Below are 20,567 nucleotides of genomic sequence, written 5' to 3'. Positions count from 1 at the left end.
GAGTGTAGCTGTTCTGGGCTGACTCTGAGCTTGCATCAATGGCCCGCAATATATACAGCAGATGCTGAAAAATGAGAAGGAAATCATGGGCAGGGAAGTGACACTAAAAGGAGAATTCTGGTAGAAGAAATGGAGATCCAGCAGAATTCCATGCAGAGTCCAGGGCCTTTGCTGGACATTAGATCATGACTCTGCAGACAACACAGGAGGAGGGCAGTCAATTTAAACAATTACCTTGAGTTTCTTTTCCTGAGGGGCGGGGATGGGGGGAGTGGTGGGGATTAATAAAGGAACCAATTAGTGTTGAAAAATCCTATTAAGATGGCTCCAAGTTTAGAACCTGCCACTCCACTTGGCTGGAAAGCCCTGACCACCTAAATCAACTCCCTAAAAAAGTAAAACATTCACTCTAAGAAGTCAGATAGAGCAAGCCCAGGCCCTCTAGACCCCGCAGGAATCTACCAGAGGGCAGGAGCCTGAAATCTGACTGTGGAGAATTTGGATGTCCTATTCTGGTCCAGTTTTTAACCCAAATGGTGCATACTTTACCATAATTTTAACCATAAACCAAAAGTTTGACATTAGCCTGAAGGACCATGTGACAATTAAAGTCCGTCAAAATCAACCAGAGAGCAACTGAAGCCTACACTGCACTCAGCACTGAGGGGAGTGCCACGGTGGACAGGAACACATGTAGGTCATGGGCACCGCACACAAGGTTATTTATGGTCTAGCTGGGGATGCAACACAGCCACACGCCAACCAGAGAGTGAACAAGACAGCATCACGCACAGCAAAATAATGTTCCAGGCTAACCAGGAAAGAAGCAAGTGTGACTGTGCCTTTGATTTATGTGTTTCCCAACTGAGCCAGTGAACTAAACTATACGTGTTTGTGAAGAAGTGGATATTTTGTTCTGGCTTCATTATAAAGAAAACAAAAACTAATATTTCTGTAGTTTTCTATATATATGAATATATAGTAATCTACATAACTGGATAAATATGAAGACTAAAACAACAAATAGCAGCTGTCAATCTGCTCTCCTCATTAGTTAGATATACCATATGATCCTCCTTGTCCATGTGCAATTCTAAAGTAACCTGTTGCTGGTAGCGATTCAGAACTCAGTTGTGGGATGAAGACAATCCAACTGACGCTTTGAGAGGCGTGGTAACACAGAAGGCTGCTCTGACAGGCATGCCTGCTCCTGGTGCCATGAAAGGTACCAACTCCTAGAAATGATCTATATTTTAAGTAAATACATGTATATATATTTGTCAAATATTATCGAGGTGCATGTTTGAGACTGGCGAAACTTTATGGAGTGCTATATATGTACCATTCCTTAATTTACAAAAAGAGAGAGAGAACCCATGGCAGTGAAGGGCCGCGGCCCAGTCACAGCATGCTGCCCACATCCAAGTGCTGGGTTGTTCACATCCCTGGACACGGGGCCCTCACGCCCTCTGACACTTGAACAATCTGTTAAGCACACTTACAAGGAGGAGAGGCAGCAAGGGACCATCATCCTGAACAATGCAGTGTGTCAGGAAATCTGAGTTCTGGCCTGGGCTGTGCCACTTATTAGCTGTGGGACCTTGGGCAAGTCACGACACCTTTCTAAACTTCAGATTTTTGTCTCATTATATGACAATAAATAACCACTACTTGATCGCTTGACAGCACTGATTGTGAGGATCAAAAATCAAGTATCTGGTCTCACAGTTTCTGATTCTGGGGCTTGCCCACTCCTCCACTCACAGATGTGGCAGCTTCATGGAAGCTCTCATCACCTCCTCCCTGAATTACTGCAACTGCTTCCTTTCTCTGTTTTCAGACCTGCTAACTCCAATCTCCAAGCTTCAAGCAGAGTGATATTTCTAAGACCTATATCTAATCACAAAACCTTCTTTCTTAAAAACATCCCATGCTCCTCCACTACCTAATGCCTTGTGTGGCACTTAAGGCCCCTCAAGATCTAGTCCTATGATCTCTCTAGATTCTTTTTGTTCTCGCTCTCAAACCCTACACGTCAGCCACACAAATTGCTCACCATTCCAAAACTATGCCAAGAAGCATCACTTCTCTGTATTTTTGCTCACACTGCTCACTCTTCCTGGCACATCTTTCCCCAGACGCCACCTGGTAGGCATTTATTAATCCATCAACCATGAACTGAAGACTTGCCTCCACTATGAGGTCCTTTTCTTCCCCCCAGTTCTTGACCATACTTCTCTTGTGTGCCCCATTTGGTTCACTATCCCAGTTCCTGTGTTTCTTAGAAGTTCGCTGCTGGTTTGTCTATCTCCCCTGTTAAACTGTGAGCTCCTTGAAACCAAGAACTCTGTCTTACTGAACTCTGCAGCTTCAAAGGGCCCCAGCTTAGGGTCCGGAACAGAACCATCTGTGAAGAGAAGAGCTCCATACTACTCTTAATATTTCAGATGCTACAACTGGAAGGGAAAGGAAGCAGGAGTGCTTCTCTCACTTTCTATGGAGCCTTCTGTTCAAGTTCATATATTCTGAGGCAAACAAAAATGATTCCTCATAAACAATAAGGAAACAGGTCTGTGACTAGCAAAAATGAAATAATAAGATTTTAAGAGGGCCCTCTATTAGCATTTAAAGGGACCTCAGAGATCATCTGGAATAAAACACTTTATGGCCTGGAGATATTAGCAAATTGCCCAAGATCACGCAGCCTACAGCAGCATAAAGGAGAGATTTTCACAGCTCATCTCCTAAAAGATGGGCCACACACAAATTCAATTTTCAACATCCAAATAATTCAAGGTTAAAAGTTCAGAAAGTGTGCAGAGACTTTACAAAAACATTGTCCTGAGCAGCCCAGGAAAGGGTGGTGAAAGCAACAAGTCCCCCCTATGGTCCCTTCCTGTCTATGACAAAAAAGGACCTAGTCAAGTTACACTGCTGGGACCCTCACAGGTGCCCAGGAGTTCCCCGTGGTGCCTTGGGGCTGGAGTCCACACTGTCCAGAGAATCCAGCTCTGGTCCCTGGTTTATTAGCACACTTGACCCTCACCTCTCACCATCTAGGAAAATGCCCCCAGATGAGCCAGAGCTCAAGATCTGGGCTGAGGGAACAGATGCATCTCAAGTTAACCAGGTCTTTAAACATGTGAGACTGCCAATGCAGATGGAAAAATCTGATCCTGGGGCAGACTGTTTTTTTGCGTTCTTACAGGCATAATCCAGGTGTTCCTCCACAGGGGCTGCCACACAGCCAATAGAGGAGCCATGGAGGCCCAGGGATTTTTGTTCACTGGTTTGAATTCAGCAGTCACAGGGTGAAGGTTTCTGACCTAGGTCAGATGGGACCCCGGAGGTGAGGAAAGGGAGAGACGCCTTTTAGTGCCATGATCCTTCACTGCTGCCCTAGGGGACGGTTCATGTGTGTCTCCAACCCATGATTTTGCACCATCAGACATGTTCCTGCATGCTTTAGGAACTGCTGCTGAGCCACCTGGGGGAGCCCAAGCCTAGGGGATGGGATTTGGGGAGGAAAGGAGAGGGGATCTACTGTTGTTACGAGATAACACATTCATAGGCCATAATACAGATGAGGAAAAATAGCTTTCCTACCATAAGCTGAATGCAGGAACTGAAACTCTGTTGGATAGAAATGTTAGTTGAAATTACCACTAAGAATCTGTGCAAAGTAGTACATATTGCAGTTACAAAAACAGACTTTGTCTCAAAATAGCAGTTTCCCCCGGGCTACGTAAGAAAACCGTGAACGCAAAGGGTACAAAGTACCTCCACCCTGGAGAGGGTGACAGACTTGCCATCCAGGAAAGCCCACTCACTGGGGAGGGGTACCCTTTGGATGCCACGACATCTTCCAGGAAGCTGACCCAGAGCTGCCTGGAAGAGCATATATCCAAGTTCCTGCTCTTTGCTTGTTTATGCTAAGAAGAAATTTCAGTTCTCCCAAGCATTGCAGAGGGACTTCACACAGGACAGAGGCGGTATGTGCTGGATAAAAAGCTAAAGGTTTAGGGACAAAACCACCATCTTTGGTCTCTGAAGAGCTCTCGATGGTGCTGGAGGGCTAGGACCAACGCAGGGGCACTTTATTCCCTAAAACCTCTGGGAGAGTGTGCTGCTGTAGAAGGGGCAGACTGTGGGCAGTCAGAGTGGCTTTGAATCTGAGCTCCACTGCTCTTTAGCTGTGCACCTTTGCACAAGTAATTTTACCTCTCTGAGCAAAACTGGAGATAAGAATCTCTAACTCACAAGACTGTAGGAAAAAAAAATTTTTGTGACAAGACCTGCATGGTGCCTGGATCATGGCAGGTGTTCAGAAAACACAACTTCCTTCCCCTTCCCAGGTTCACCATATGCACAATGGGAATAATGTATCTAGTCTAGAAGGCTGCTATGAAATCAAGTGCGACAACAGATGACAGTGATTTATAAAGATTTTTTTGTGAGGAGGTATTTCATTTTTATCTATGTTAGTTATTCTGTTTTTCCTTTCACTTCATTTTCAAGTCAGATTACCATTAAATGACACATCCTTTGGTCTCTAGATTCTGAAAACAAGTCTCTGTTGGCTACACCTCCTGCGGGGCCAAATTTAAAGAAGAGCCCTCAAGTCGTTAGAGCTTGGAAAAAAGCTCCAAGTACCCAAGCTGCTTTCAAAACCAATGAAGGAGTGAAACATTTCCCTGCATTCTGGACAGATGACATTGTAGGGTACTCAGTGCTGCTAAAAAAAAAAGCTCTTTTTTGAAGCAACTTCTTTGTCTCCTTGAAGAAGCTGAGAGAAATTTCAACCTGATAGCCTGGCTCCTCTGCAGGCTTCTGTCCCGCAGCATTCCTCAGCACCACAAATGGCAGCTCTGGCAGGAAGCTGAGAGCACCCACATCTTCGCTGTCCTTGAGTCGGTGCCTCCACCACGGTCAAGAGACCTGGAAACGCAGAGGCCAGCCTCCCACCGTATGCCACAGACCAGCTGTGTGCATATGTAACTCCAAAGACAAAAGGATCTGCCAAGGTCACACCAGAATCAGTAGCAGAGTTAGTGCTACAACCCTGGTCTTCCAACTCCCAGTTTGGAGCTTTCTGACACAGAATGCTAATACCACCCTGTGTAGTGGACTATGTGGGTTTCTGAGAAAATGGTTTGTCAGAGCTTAGAAATATGTTTATTTTTAAAAATGCAAAATTGGGGGAAATCAAGTTAGATGTGGGTTGATATTTTGTGTGCATTAAAATTAAAACTTAATCAGTACTTTATACACGCTAGGAGCTTTCCAATCTATCCATTCTCCCCCACCCCACTGCCCCAGTTTCAGGTTTTTTCTATCTGCTCTCCCTTCCCTCTCTCACCTGACTGCTCTAACATCTCAATTTCTCTCTCGTTAACTGCAACTATAATGTGGTTAAGAGTGCAAGCGGATGTGGTGGTTGGATGCCTGGATTGGGATCTTTGGGCTAGTTCCATTAACTTCTCTAAGTTTTAGTTTTCCCATTTAGAAAAGCGGGAATAACAGTAATGACCTCGAAGGTCTGCTGTGATATAAAACAAGTTAATACCCATAAAGAGCTTAAAATAGCCCCTGACACACTGGGACCATTCAACAAATGTTAGCTATTTATTCCCTGTCCTGCTTTCTTGGCAAACTAATCCTAAATCTATCATCAGAAGTTTGGAACATTATGAAAGAATATCCCAGGGCTGGGGGAGAGCCTTGAGAAACGCACAGTCTCCACCTCAGTTACGCCTCCAATGTTACATGGCTGTGCTACTGCTCAAGTCTCCTCTCCCACCTCTCACTGTAAGGCTCATCCCTGACCTCTCTCGTTGAGAACACTCCCTCTCTCCTTGCTCACTTGTCTCAGCAAATCAAGATCAGGAGAAAAGAACTCTACACTTCCCACTGGGCAAGTTATTCTAAGCACATCCACCTGTGACCTTTCCTTTAGTCTGAGAGGAAGAGCTGCTCTTCCACGGGAAGCACCCCATTCCACTAGCTCCCCAAAACAAATGAGAGAATTGAGGTCTGGACTTCCCACACCACCACAGCCTCCTTGGAAGCTTGGCTCCATCTGACACTCTTTCTTCTGTGTCTCAATGTCCTCTCCACTTGCTCCTTCTCATCAGTACTTATTTAATGTTCATTTCCAGAAAGAACAAAAACAAACCCCCCCCCTTTAACCCTGTCTCCCCTTCTACTCAATCCCCCTCCGTCCTCCTTTTGCTAGTAGCCAAGCCTCTTGTAACTGTAGGCTCCATCTGCCAAATCCACTCCTTCACTCCCAGCCTCCCCTCCCTGACCACTTCCGCAGAGGTCACTGATGGCCTCCTGACTATGAAGACAACGCATCTCCTTCACCCTGGATCTTACCTGACCTTCTACACTACTCATCTCATTGTGTTTTAGACTGGGTAGTTTACCAAGACAATTCACAGATTTCATAGCATTGAAATCATTTTTATACTATAAGATTAGTATCAAAACCTCCATAGTTTTTAAGTAAGATAGAACTTATCAAATTTGATTAAGTCTTTTATAAGAGAGAATTTCTGTAGTTTTCATTGCTTCTGCCTCCTAGTATATGCTTTTGGGGAAATATAGACCTTATTGATTAAAGTGAGTATAGAATAAAATATCAGTGGTGAGATATCATTAGAGATTTTTTTTTGAGCCCGTGTGTCACTGTTCCCCTCACAAGCATTTTGAGGGCAATGACTGCAGTTTCACAACTCTGAATCATCTATAGGGTCTTCCAGAGTGCCCTTGGCATAGCAAGGGCAAGTGGAAATAATGTACCTATGTAAATACTTTAGGGATTAACATCACTTATTTCCATAAAATAGTTCTTATTTGCCAAAAAAAGAGCAGGGCTCATGATATGCATGCGCATGTGAGTATAATATGATCATGACATTATCCCTACTTTAGGAGGGGCAATTGAGGCTCAGAGGTCAGGAGACTTTAAGATTGCTAATCTAGGAAGTGACAGAGTCGGAATGCAAATCTAGGTCTTCTGACACAGCCCATGTTTGTCTTATTTAAACATCCTGGAAGAAAGGGAACGACAGTGGGGTGAATCCTGGATTGGCACAGAAAAGCGTGAGACCAAGAGCCCTTAGATCTTTCTAGTCCATATGTTACTGTTGATTCATTGGGTAAGTTGGATAAAACACTGCTTTTCTCTGCACTTCACTGTCAAGAGAAGGGACTGAACTGGAGGCTCTCTAAGGCTTTTTCAAGTTTTCTCACTTTAGAATAATAATTACTAAACATGAAAATGAGGGTAGTATCATGACAGTCAAGGACTTTCCAAATCTGGTCCTCGAACATCTGTAATCCAGATTCTGGACTGCCCCGCCCAAGAGCCTATGCTTCAATCATTCTCACTACTTTGATGTTCTTCAGTGTCATTCCTCCCATCTCCGTGCTTTTGCCCAGGTTCTACTCCACCTAGAATGCCCAACTTTTCCTTTGTATGTTTAAAAAAATGCCTCTCAGCAATATCAACAAAACCCAACCAACTAAAACAAACACACAAAAAGGAATGCCTCTTAACAACAACAACAAAAACCCCTCCACCAACCAAACAAAAAAGAATGCTTCTTACTTCTCTCTCAAGTATCCACTGCTAAGTCCTCTGTGAAGCCTTCCCCTACACTATGAACCCCAAGCAGAGGTTGTTCCCTCCTTTGCTTCCTCTCCTCTTATAAGTATTCCTTTGACAATATTCATCACACCATACAGCCAGGAATTTGTTTACATGTAAGCTACTTTAGGCAAAGATAATATCTTTCCTTTTATTCTGTTCTAGTTTGGAGGGCATTCAGCAAATACTTGAATAAATGAAGAGGAACTTACACAAAACCATCTACAACAGTGAGGTAGGTAGGTAGCACATTTCTCAGAGGTGAGGTAAGTTGTCTAAGGCCTCACAACTAGTGAGTTAAATAATCAGGATTTAAACCTAAGACTTACAAACTGCAGAGCCCACAATCTTTCTCCTGCCCCTTGAGTGTTAAAGCACCAGCTGAGAGTGGCTTTTCCTGGGCGGGGGCGGGGCAGGGAAATGGGGGTTAACATCAGTGGTAAGACCTCTGCATTGCTCCCGAACTGAAACAAACTTCTTCAATACTTTCAAATCTGTTTCAACTTCTAGCCAAGGAGTGTTGCCCCTTTGTTATTTTTGAAAAACAAGTTCTTTGCTTCAGCTTGGAAACCAGCTCTTTGTGTCTGGTGGCAAGTCTCTCACTCTCTTCCAGGTCCACATCCAGGACGTCTGCTGTGTAAGCGGGTGTTCAGTGTGTGTGAGTGTGCACATGTCAACGACAGCCTCAGGGGAAAGGAGCAAACACTGGGTGTGGACATTAGGAGAGCAGGAGGTTCTGTGAGGGACACATGTCTCAGATACTCTAGCAGAAGTTACACTGTAAGTCACTGAAAGTTACAAAGAGAACAGAGGAAATTCTGTTCCCGTCCCAACCTGGAGGCTGAACTGCCCCAGTTCCCAGAGGGGACTCCCTGGACAATCAATCATGGACAAGCTGAGCCCAGAGCAATTAAGAACATGGAAAGGCCAGCAGGTGTTTTGAGTTTATTTTTTCCCAAGTAGAGCCTCACCTTCCATCCCACTCATCACTACTGTCTCCACTTTCTCCTTACCTGGAGCATAACTGGGGCTATTGGTGGGGTACAGGCTGGGGTTGTAGGCAGGGGCCGCAGCTGGATAGGCTGTGGGGTAACCTATGAAAAGACAGAAAAAAAACAAACCCTATTTAGTTGGGCAAGAAGAAAGATTTCTGAGAAAATGGAATCCAAGTCCCAGGCTTGGCCTTCAGCCTCTTCATGAACCATTTCAGACCTTATATGTGACTGGTTTTAGCCTTCTGAGAAAAATAGAAAATATATACCTATTTTTCTATTTTTTAAAAGCAGTATAAGATATATATGCCTACATGCTCACTGTAAAAAAACACAAAAAACTGAAACACTATATAAGTATATATGGTAAAAGGTGTAACTACTTTCATATTCCTGCCACACTACTCTCCTCCGCAAAGACAGTAAAAGTTTGGCATTTAAGTCTCCGGATAGTTTTCTATGCATTTTTATACACATATATTCAGTGGTGTGCTGGTAAATATTTAACAACTGGCCCAAGGAAACTGCAGTGAAGCCTATTTTGTAGCCCTTGCTGAGTTCCATGCTGTAAATACTCCCACCATGGCTGGTTTCAAGCCAGCAACGTCATCAAATGAATAGTTGAGAAGAGATGCTCACAAGTGGCCCTAGAGAGCCCATACAAGCCTGATCCAGTCCACCACTCATAATATATATAGGGATTAAAATTTTTTTCTATTGTGACAAAATACATGTAACAAAACTTGTGATTTGAACCATTTAAGTGTATAATTCAGTGGCATTCATTACATTCACAATGTTGTACAACCATCCTATGTATTTCTAAAACTTTTTAACTACTCCAAACAGAACTCTACCTATTAAGCCATAATACTCCATTTCCTCTTTCCATAACCTATATTAACCTTTAATCTACTTTCTGTCTCTATAAATTTGCCTATTCTAGATATGTTATATACAGGGAATCAGATACTATTTATCCTTTTGTGTCTGGCTTCTTAAATTAAGCTCATCCATGAAGGCAATGGCACCTCACTCCGGTACTCTTGCCTGGAAAATCCCATGGATGGAGGAGCCTGGTAGGCTGCAGTCCATGGGGTCACTAGGAGTCGGACATGACTGAGCAACTTCACTTTCACTTTCATGCACTGGAGAAGGAAATGGCAAACCACTCCAGTATTCTTGCCTGGAGAATCCCAGGGACAGAGGAGCCTAGTGGGCTGCCGTCTATGGGGTTGCACAGAGTCAGACACGACTGAAGTGACTTAGCAGCAGCAGCATGTTTTAGTATGTATTAGAACTTTAATCCTTTTCATGGATAAGTAATATTCCACCATATGTATATATGTGTGTGTGAAAATATATATATATACACACACACATTTTGTTTTTCTATTCATTTGTTGGTGGACACTTGGATATTGTGAATATCTTTTGGATACCGCGAATAATGCCATGGAGAAAGTAAGATTTCCAGAAAGACTTGAAGGAAATGGTTAACCAAGCAGATGGCTGAAGGAAGAGCATTTCAGATGAAGGAAATACTCAGCACAATGGCCCTAAGTTGGGGGTATATGATACGGGACATGTCTGAGGAACAGTGAAGAGGCCAGTGTAGCTGAAGTGGAACAAGGACTTCAACTTTTACTCTGAGTGAAATGAGAAGCCATGACAGGATCTTGAGCAGAATAATAACATAATCTGACTTAGGTTTGAAAAACGTCATTCTGCTGTGTGGAAAACAGACCATAATGGGGGAAGAATAGAGAAGCCTAGAGACCAGTTAGGAGCTACTGTAAACTCCTTGCATGGATGACAGAGCTCAGATCAAGGAAATAGCAGCAGAAATGATGAGAAGTGACATGCTAAGAGACTTCACATACTTTGCCACATTGCTTTCTAGAAAGACTATCAATTTGTACTCGCACTAGCAGTGTGTAAGTGCCTGTCTCACTGCTCGCTACAGTTATTTTTAATGCTCATTGGTATTTTGACTGACAATGGAAAGCTGATTTTAAAAGTCAAAGATTAAATCCCTAAATCCCTAAAAGCTTCTTTGGGATTTGTAAATACTGAGCTTTAATAATGTATCTTTGTTAATATGCCTTTCCCTAAATCCTTTCCAACTCCAAAGAAAATTCATCTCTCTTTACTCCCCAATCATTTTCTGACTTCAGAGCCAAGGCAGCCAACTTGTTGTCACTTAATTAGCAATATGCTGCTAAGTCGCTTCAGTCGTGTCCGACTCTGCGCGACGCCAGCCCACCCGGCTCTCCCATCCCTGGGATTCTCTAGGCAAGAACACTGGAGTGGGTTGCCATTTCCTTCTCCAATGCGTGAAAGTGAAAAGTGAAAGGGAAGTTGCTCAGTCGCATCCTACTCTTAGCGACCCCATGGACTGCAGCCCACCAGGCTCCTCTGTCCATGGGATTTTCCAGGCAAGAGTACTGGAGTGGGGTGCCATTGCCTTCTCCAAATCAGCAACATGGAGGTCTGCTAAAGTCAAGGGTTTAATCTGGAAAACAAAGTGATCTGGTCTCATGGCTGAAATCTGTATTCAGCTTCACGTGAGAGATGGCACAGCAAAGAGTAATCCCACCCCTATTACATCATTTCAGGTGTCTTTTACTTTGAGGAGCAATTATAGGATCTTCCTTCAGTGTTTCTAAGAATTTTTTTTCTCTTGAATTTGGCAGGTATCAAAGAACGGCAGCATTAGAAAGACCTTCATTTTCTAGGTGACACTCTCAGGCTGAGAGAAAGGCAGGGACTTAGAATCACAGATTTGCAGAGATTAGAAGTAACTTCAAGGCCATTTGGTCCACCCTCATATTTGAGGTAGGGCTCCTCTACAACACATTCATGGCATCATTCATCCCTGCCCTTGATCTCTACTGACCACAAACTCTTTTCTTTCCCAAGACTCAGCACCCTCCTCCACTGTGAGACTGCTCTGATTATCTGAAAGTGACTTCTTATACTTCACTGAACTCTATCTGTATCTTCTACCCTGTAGAACACAACAAATTTGAAGACACATGCATCCCCAATTACAGAACTTATCACAGTGTACTTCAATGGTTTCTTTACATTCCCTGTCCTTCCCCCTTTCCTCACCATGCAAGTTTCTTGAAAGTATAGCAATGTCTCCTTTGCTTGTATACAATAGCGCCTGATCAGGTCCTCTTTCCTACTGCTTGAGCAAACCACCACCTCCTCCCCTCAGCCCGGACAGCAAGCATCCAAGCTTCTCAAACACAGGCTCAGTTCAGTTCAGTCGCTCAGTCATGTCCGACTCTTTGTGACACCATGAACTGCAGCACGCCAGGCCACTCTGTCCATCACCAACTCCCAGAGTCCACCCAAACCCATGTCCATTGAGTCCGTGATGCCATCCAACCATCTCTTGTCCCCTTCTCTTCCTGCCCTCAATCTTTCCCAGCATCAGTGTCTTTTCAAATGAGTCAGCTCTTCGCATCAGGTGGTCAAAGTATTGGAGTTTCAGCTTCAACATCAGTCCTTCCAATGAACAACCAGGACTGATCTCCTTTAGGATGGACTGGCTGGGTCTCTTTGCAGTCCAAGGGACTCTCAAGAGTCCAACACCACAGTTCAAAAGCATCAATTCTTCAGCAGATGTTGGCAATTTGATCTCTGGTTCCTCTGCCTTTTCTAAAACCAGCTTGAACATCTGGAAGTTCACAGTTCACATATTGCTGAAGCCTGGCTTGGAGAATTTTGAGCATTACTTTACTAGCATGTGAGATGAGTGCAACTGTGCAGTAGTTTGAGCATTCTTTATAACTTCCCTTGTGGCTCAGATGGTAAAGCATCCACTTACAATGTGGGAGACCTGGGTTCGATCCCTGGGTCAGGAAGATCCTCTGGAAAAGGAAATGGCAACCCACTCCAGTACTCTTGCCTGGAAAATCCCATGGATGGAGGAGCCTGGTAGGCTACAGTCCATGGGGTCGCAAAGAGTCAGACATGACTGAGAGCCTTAACTTTCTAACTTTCTTTCTTTTGAGCATTCTTTGGCATTGCCTTTCTTTGGGATTGGAATGAAAACCGACCTTTTCCAGTCCTGTGGCCACTGCTGAGTTTTCCAAATTTGCTGGCATATTGAGTGCAGCACTTTCACAGCATCATCTTTCAGGATTTGAAATAGCTCAACTGGAATTCCATCACCTCCACTAGCTTTGTTTGTAGTGATACTTCCTAAGGCCCACTTGACTTCACATTCCAGGATGTCTGGCTCTAGGTGAGTGTGAGTGATCACACCATCGTGATTATCTGGGTCGTGAAGGTCTTTTTTGTACAGTTCTTCAGTGTATTCTTGCCACCTCTTAATATCTTCTGCTTCTGTTGGGTCCATACCATTTCTGTCCTTTATTTTCTTGAAGAGATCTCTAGTCTTTCCCATTCTATTGTTTTCCTCTATTTCTTTGCATTGATCGCTGAGGAAGGCTTTTTATCTCTCCTGCTATTCTTTGGAACTCTGCATTCAAATGGGTATATCTTTCCTTTTTTCCTTTGCTTTCCACTTCTCTTGTTTTCACAGCTATTTGTAAGGCCTCCTCAGACAGCCATTTTGCTTTTTTGCATTTCTTTTTCTTGAGGATGGTCTTGATTCCTGTCTCCTGTACAATGTCATGAACTTCCGTACATAGTTCATCAGGCACTCTGTCTATCAGATGTAGTCCCTTAAATCTATTTCTCACTTCTACTGTATAGTCATAAGGGATTTGATTTAGGTCATACCTGAATGGTCTAGTGGTTTTTGCCACTTTCTTCAAACACAGGCTAGAGATGAATAGTCCGTGTGGCCAGTAGAGAATATCCCTTCCCCACCATCAACTTCCTCTGTCCAGAAAGAGTATCATAGGTAAGCTGGGCTTCCTCCCAACAACGTTCCTGGTTTTGTTTTGCTCATTTTGTTTCCTTGTCCCTAACTCGTATTACTCATCCTACTGCCTCTTTGATGCTGCTGGGATCTCTGGCCCCTAGCACAGATAAGGCCGAGAATTTGTTGTGCTTCAGTTGTTAAGTCATGTCCAACCATTGAGACTCCATGGATTGTAGCCCATCAAACTCCTCCAGGCAAGAATACTGGAGTGTGTTGCCATTTCCTTCTCCAGGGCATCTTTCCAACCCAGGGATCAAATCTGTGTCTCTTGACTCAGCGGATTCTTCACTGCTGAGCCACTGGGGACCAGATGCCATGACCCACCACTACTAGATGGACACCCGGTCCCATCACTTCATAGCAAATAGATGGGGAAACAATGGAAAACAGTGACAGACTTTATTTTGGGGGGCTCCAAAATCACTGCAGATGGTGACTTCAGCCATGAAATTAAAAGACGCTTCCTCCTTGGAAGAAAAGCTTGACCAACCTAGACAGCATATTAGAAAGCAGATACATTACTTTGCCAACCAGGGTCTGTCTAGTCAAAGCTAATGGTTTTTCCCATAGTCATGTATGGATGTAAGAGTTGGACTATAAAGAAAGCTGAGCACTGAAGAATTGATGCTTTTGAACTGTGGTGTTGGAGAAGACTCTTGAGAGTCCCTTGGACTGCAAGGAGATCCAATCAGTCCATCCTAAAGGAAATCAGTCCTGAAGACCCTGATGCTGGAAGATTGAAGGCAGGAGGAGAAGGGGACAACAGAGGATGAGATGGTTGGATGGCATCACTGACTCGATGGACATGAGTTTGAGCAAGCTCTGGGAGTTGGTGATGGACAGGGAAGCCTGGCGTGCTGTAGTCCATGGGGTCACAAAGAGTTGGACACAACTGAGTGACTGAAGTGAACTGAGCCATCTGGGAAGCCCCAAGGCAGAGAATAGGTACTCAATAAAGATATTACTCAGGGGTTGTATTTAGGAGCTATGAAAGGTTTAAAAACAAAACAAATCCAAGAGGATCCCTGGCCTTGAAAAGGTCACCAAGTAATTAAGGAGAAAAACAGGTAAGTGGACAGTGGGAACGCACCTCAAAGAGTGCCTGACAAGGCTGTCAAGTGAGCAGAGAAGGGGCCTTCAACAGTCAACATTTATTTAGTACCTACTGTCTGCCAGGGATTATACCGGGTACTAGGTGTCCCTGGATGTAGACAAAAAAAGGGGGAGGAAGAACATTCCCGGCAGAAGGATGAAGGGTAGCATTTTGGGGACATCCATAAGAAGCTTGGCTTGTTCCCTCCCTGGCTCTAAGAAGCAGGACTGATGGGTTAGCCACACCTGAAAGCTAGGTTGCCTTTTAGAGCTTGATCTCATCGTTTTTTCTTCTTGTGACTATATCTCCCTTTATGGTCATTGGCCCTAACGTATCTTTTCATTTTCATGTCCACTACCTACGCTTAAGTTTCATACAGCTAGACTGACTTCTCTCCTGGCGGCCTGACTCATATAGTATCTAACTGCTTACCCACCACCTCCACTTGGATGTTTGCTAGACATCAAGTTTATATGGCAGAGTGGCTAAGAGTATGGTCTCTGGAGCTACATCAAAGCTTAGGTTTGAATTTCAGGAACATCACTAATTATTTGTATGACCTTGGGCCATTTGCTGTGCTTTAGTTTATGAGAATACTCGTATTATTTACCTAATAGGTTGGTATAAGTATTAAATTAGTAAGACCTCAAAGTGCTAGGAGCCAGGCAAACAGTTAAAGAGTTCAAAAACTTAGGAATTATTATTTTAAATTATGATTCAAAATTAAATACTTATTTTCTATCTTCTAAATATTTACTTTCTACCTTCCAAATCTGTTCTCCAAGCTTTTTCTCCACACCAGTAAATGACAATTTATTCTTCTAGTTCCTCAGGCCAAAAATCTTATAGCCATCTTTGACTCTACTTTTTTCTCCTATTCACATCTAATTCATCAGCAACTCCTTTTCAGTTCCACCTTCAGAAAATATTCAAAATCTGACCATCTCTCGTTACTTATATACTTTCCATTCTAGTCCAAATTATCATTATTTCTCACCTAGATTATTGCAATAGCTTCTTAACTGGTCTCTCTGCTTCTTTGTTGCCATGCAGTCTATTTCCCACAGCAGCCAGAACAACCCTTTAAAACGTTAAATCAGATCATGACACTCCTCTCTTTAAACCCCACATAGCTCCCATGACAACCACAGAGAAATCCTTTCAGTGACCCACCTGGACTTGGGTTACCTCTTAACTTCCTCTCCTACTACTTGAAAGTGAAAGGGAAAGTCTCTCAGCCGTGTCTGACTCTTTGCAACCTCCAGGTCAAAATACTGGAGTGGGTAGCCATTCCCTTCTCCAGGGGATCTTCCCAACCCAGGAATCAAACCCCGGTCTTCCGCATTGCAGGCAGATTCTTCACCAGCTGAGCCACCAGGGATGCCCAAGAATACTGGGTGGGTAGCCATTCCCTTCTCCAGCAGATCTTCCCAACCCAGGAATCAAACTGTGATCTCCTGCATTGCAGGGATTCTTTACCAGCTGAGCTTTCAGGAAAGCCCTACTACTTGCCTCCATGTTAATCTACTCCAGCCACAATGGCCTCTGCACTGTTCTTTAAATGTGTCAACCATTTCCCCATCTCAGAACCTTCACCCTTCCCCTTTCCTCCTTTCTGGAATTCTGTTCAAAGGTCATCATACATTCTTTCTAAAACAGTACCTTCAACTTTCATTACTCTCTGTGCTTCTTATCCTGTTTTGTTTTCCTTCACAGCAGTTAACAACCTGTCATCCTATATGCTTACCTACTTTCAGGAGACTGCCCATCTTCTGTCACTAGAATGTAAGCTTCAGGACATAGTAACATTTGTTAGGTTGCAATTATTCCCTGCTGAAGTCTTCTCAGCATACTCCCAAGACTCTGGACAGGCTCTGCCCCACCCAAGTGAGCAGAGTGCATTCCAAATCCCAGTTCCCCAAGACTGCCTGGATCTGCTGAAGTGCATGGTGATACAACATGGATGTTTCATCCACCACTCAGACAAAAGATACTTTAACACATGTCTCAAGTCTCAAAACAACACTAATGTTATTTCCCCCATGTTGTAGACAAGGAAATCAAGGCTCACAGAGCCTTGATTTTTTGGCTAAGATTATTTAGTCAATCAATGGTGAGTGAGTGAAAGTCGCTCAGTCTTGTCCGACTCTTTGCGACCCCATGGACTATAGGTCCATGGAATTCTCCAGGCCAGAATACTGGAGTGGGTAGCCTTTCCCGTCTCCAGGGAATCTTCCCAACCCAGGGATCAAACCCAGGTCTCCCACATTACAGGAGGATTCTTTAGCAGCTGAGCCACAAGAGAAGCCCAAATCAGTGGTGGGATCTGGCTTTTTCCACACCTACCAAATAACTAGGACTTGCTCCTTGGAAACAACTATGCCCCTCCTGTATTTATATTTTTTGAAGGTCAAGAGTAATGAGAATAAATGGCCACAAATAAGTTTTTCTCCCTTTACCTCAAAGGCTTCAGTAGTGATCAAGTTTCCTGGGATTCTGAGGTGTACATTTTAACTGCTTTATAGATGTTAATACAATCTAATCCCTTTTACTGTTACTAGGATTAGGACTGAAAAAATATAAAGCTATTTTTGATTAATATGGAAATTAGAAATTACTTTCAAGAGAAATTATTTCTGAAATGACTTGATCTTTAGGAAGTAAAAATAGCAGTGTATCAAAAAGCTAGTAGAAGACTAACTCCTCGGGTCAGGAAGACAAAGAGAATGTTGTCGCTGTGAGCAGGGGGGACACTTATGCAATGAAGACACTCCAGGTCTGAAGCTCACAAATAAAATAAAAAAACTGTCCCTCCAACCCCACGGGTAACCAAAAAACCAAATAAGCAAAACAACTGAACAATAAAAACAAACAAAAACTTCAAACACTTTAATTCTCTCAAAATAAGAAAGAAGAGGGCAAAAAGAAGGATGTACTTTGAATTTGTAATATGTTCTGAGCTATCAGGTACTTCTTTATCTACCCTAACTTTATGAAATATATTAGTCTCATTTTATAGATGAGGATATTGAAGCTTAGATTTATCTTACACAACTAGTAAAAAGAGAATGGCAACAGAACTGGGCTGGGTGAATGAGACAAAGTCCACTCTACCAACCTCCCTCAAAACATGAGTCTGCTTTGGGTAAACCTCTGGATTTGGCTGCTATTTTCTTCACCAACATTCTTATTTCAGATTCGAAACCTGAGAAAACAGGAAATTACTCAGGAGAACTGCTTTGATCAAAGATGGTTCAGGTTTTTTTTTTTTTTTTTAAAGCTATTCTGTTCCCACTCGGTGTCCTAATATAGACCATGCTCACATTACTGAAAAGCATCACACAAGCACTGAATTACAGAGTTAGAAGAGATATTAGAGATGATTGAGTCCAATTTGCCATCCAGCACTGGAGTATCTTCAATAATGGCCCACATGGCTGGTCACACAGCCTATGCCAGCACACTTTCTAATGCTGGTGTATTCAGAACCTCTTCAGGCACTCAAAGCTTCTTCTGAAGAGTTCTGGAGGCTAAGAAATTTCTTTACTTTGCACTAAAAATCAACCTTGGAAGGAATCTAACCCTGAACAGCTTCCAAACTACAAGTCCTAGTTCCACCCTCACAGAACATGTCTGTTTCCCCTGCTCCAGCACAACAATCCACAGATATGATATCAGTCATTCTTCCTGAATTTTTTCTTGTTCAAATCCAGACTCAATTCTTTCAATTCTTCCCCATCCTGACCACCCATCTTTGGCCAGAATTCCCAATTTATAAATCACTTTCCCTTAAAATAATTTCATCTTCTTCCTGCCTTGCTCACTTTTTCTCCCTTAAAAAAAAAAACCTGAATTGACATAATAAGACTGGTAATAAGTGGTCAGTGAAGGCCTAAAGTGACTTAAACCAGATTTCTTCATCATTATCCAACAGCACTGTTAGTATCGAGCAAATGCTTACTGTGTTAAGCATGGTGCAAGGTTCTCTACATAGAGCTTACGGCTCAACAGGGAAATAATATAGGTAATTTATATTAATCTATCTATAGGCAATATATACGATATAAAATCAGAGAAGGTTGGCGTGTTATTGAAATGCTGAGGAGGAAGTGAAGAACAGGTCTGGGATGGCTGGGAATAGATTTTCAGAAGAAACATTTTAGTTGGCCTTGAACAATGAATACAGAGGTGTGTGGGGTAGGGATAAAGAAATATATATAAATTTCATGCATGAAGGCATGAAAATGTATGCCGTATCAGGCAAATGGCAAACAGTTCAGTATGACTGGGTTTATAGAGTGTGGGTAAGAGTATCAGGAAATGAAGATTTAAAAAATACTCTGGTAGTAGGTTGTGAAGAGATCTGAATGCCAGGTTAAGGCATGGAATTTATTAGTAAATAATCTATTGAAGGTGGTGGTACAGTGGGTAAGAATCTGCCTGTGAATGCTGGGGACATGGGTTCGATCCCTGGTCCAGGAAGATTCCACATGCTGAGGAGCAACTAAGCCTGTGTGCCACAACTACTGAGCTGGAGTCTTCATGCCACAAACACTGAATCTTGTGCTGCTTAGAAGCCTGTGCACCTCAATGAAGACTAGCCTGAACACAGCAATGAATACCCAGCACAGACAAAATTAAATTCATTAATTTATAAAAAGAATCCACTGGAGGATTTTAAACTGGGGAGTTTCAGATTTGTGTTCTGTAAAAACTACTCTAGTAGCAATACAGAAAGGGGTTTGGAGTTGATGAGATCAGAGGAGGAGGAACCAGATGGGAAGTTGTGGGAACAGCCCAAAGGCAAAGCTAAAACAGTAACAATGGGACAAAGAGAGGGAAACTACAAAGATGTTTAGGAGACAGAGCTCACAAAACTTCATCCTGATAGCAAAATCATTTTTACTGCTTTGAGTTGACAGGCTACAAAGTAAAGATGGGAAATATTTTAATTGCAGTTTGTGGGCTTTTTCTCTCTTTTCTTTAATAAGCAGGAGGAAAGAAAAATTAAATGGACCCTTGAACCTGTGAGTTCCAGGGGGAAAAGAGGCCTAAATCTTAATTGCTCTTACTATTAGGAGGCCTGGCTGCTAAGAGTGATATCCTGGTGAGAATGTAGCTCAACGAAGGAGGCAGCAACCCTGCAGTGCTGGCTCCAGACCAGCCCATTGACCTGAATCTGAGGTTGCCTGTACTATGGATTTAAAGCCCACCCACTCAGCCTCCCATTGCTGAGCCCCAGGGCGATATAAGGGTGTGAGTGAGCCATTGTTCTTAGTTGTGGCAAGGCAACTTCCCCTGAGGTAACAAGAAAGGGAGGACTATCCAGTAATCAGCTGTGCTCCAGTTATGCTGCACCTTCAGGGAGAACTCACCCATTAGGTGAGAGGCACTAACCTGTGGGTCCATCCACCTTGGCTGGCCAAGAAGAGAAAGGCTGCTAAAACCAGACCAGGCTTAGCTTGATAAAGTCTTTAGTGAAAAATAAAAAAAAATCACAAAAAACAGAGATAAGAAAATAGGCTATATTAAAGCTAATGATAAAACTGCTCCTAAGTAAGCATATAAGGTAAATCTGTGCTGTTGCTCAGCATAAAACATTCTTTTACAAACCTAAAAAATATTTCCAAAGTTCCCTATCTGCCAGTATGAGATAAATTTTAACGGAAAATAGATGACTTAGTCTGTCTCAATCACCAATCCAGGAGTGTGTTGCTTGCTGCTGCCTACCCCACCCCAAATCTATCGGTATAAGACACGTGGGAGGTAGTCAGCACTTTACAGATTGTTTGGTGCAAGATTTCTGCTCTCCCTGAACTTCTTTTTTAAAAGAGAGAAAAAGGCAGAAATTTTGCAAACTGATGATTTGGTCCATGAATCCCTTTCCCTTCCAGATCAATTCACTCTTTCATTTCACTGTTG

General features: G+C 43.0%; 1 protein-coding gene across 4 annotated transcripts in view; it reads right to left on the bottom strand.

The window, feature by feature from the left end:
- Nucleotides 1-20,567, bottom strand: part of FAM168A (family with sequence similarity 168 member A) — a 198,967-nt gene that overhangs the window by 11,121 nt on the left and 167,279 nt on the right. For 3 of the 4 annotated variants that reach the window (XM_025266444.2, XM_025266446.2, XM_044929388.1), the window contains 2 exons: nt 8,668-8,748; nt 3,607-3,633 (listed from right to left, as the gene is read on the bottom strand). In XM_025266444.2, coding sequence (XP_025122229.1) covers nt 3,607-3,633; nt 8,668-8,748 — 108 coding nt within the window. The remainder of the gene's footprint in view (nt 1-3,606; nt 3,634-8,667; nt 8,749-20,567) is intronic. The other variant, XM_025266445.2, reaches the window with a different exon arrangement.

This window comes from Bubalus bubalis, chromosome 16 (assembly GCF_019923935.1).
Source record: "Bubalus bubalis isolate 160015118507 breed Murrah chromosome 16, NDDB_SH_1, whole genome shotgun sequence".
Taxonomy (NCBI): domain Eukaryota; kingdom Metazoa; phylum Chordata; class Mammalia; order Artiodactyla; family Bovidae; genus Bubalus; species Bubalus bubalis.
Note: the sequence above shows the minus strand (reverse complement) of the source record. Positions and strands in the feature narration are given on the sequence as shown.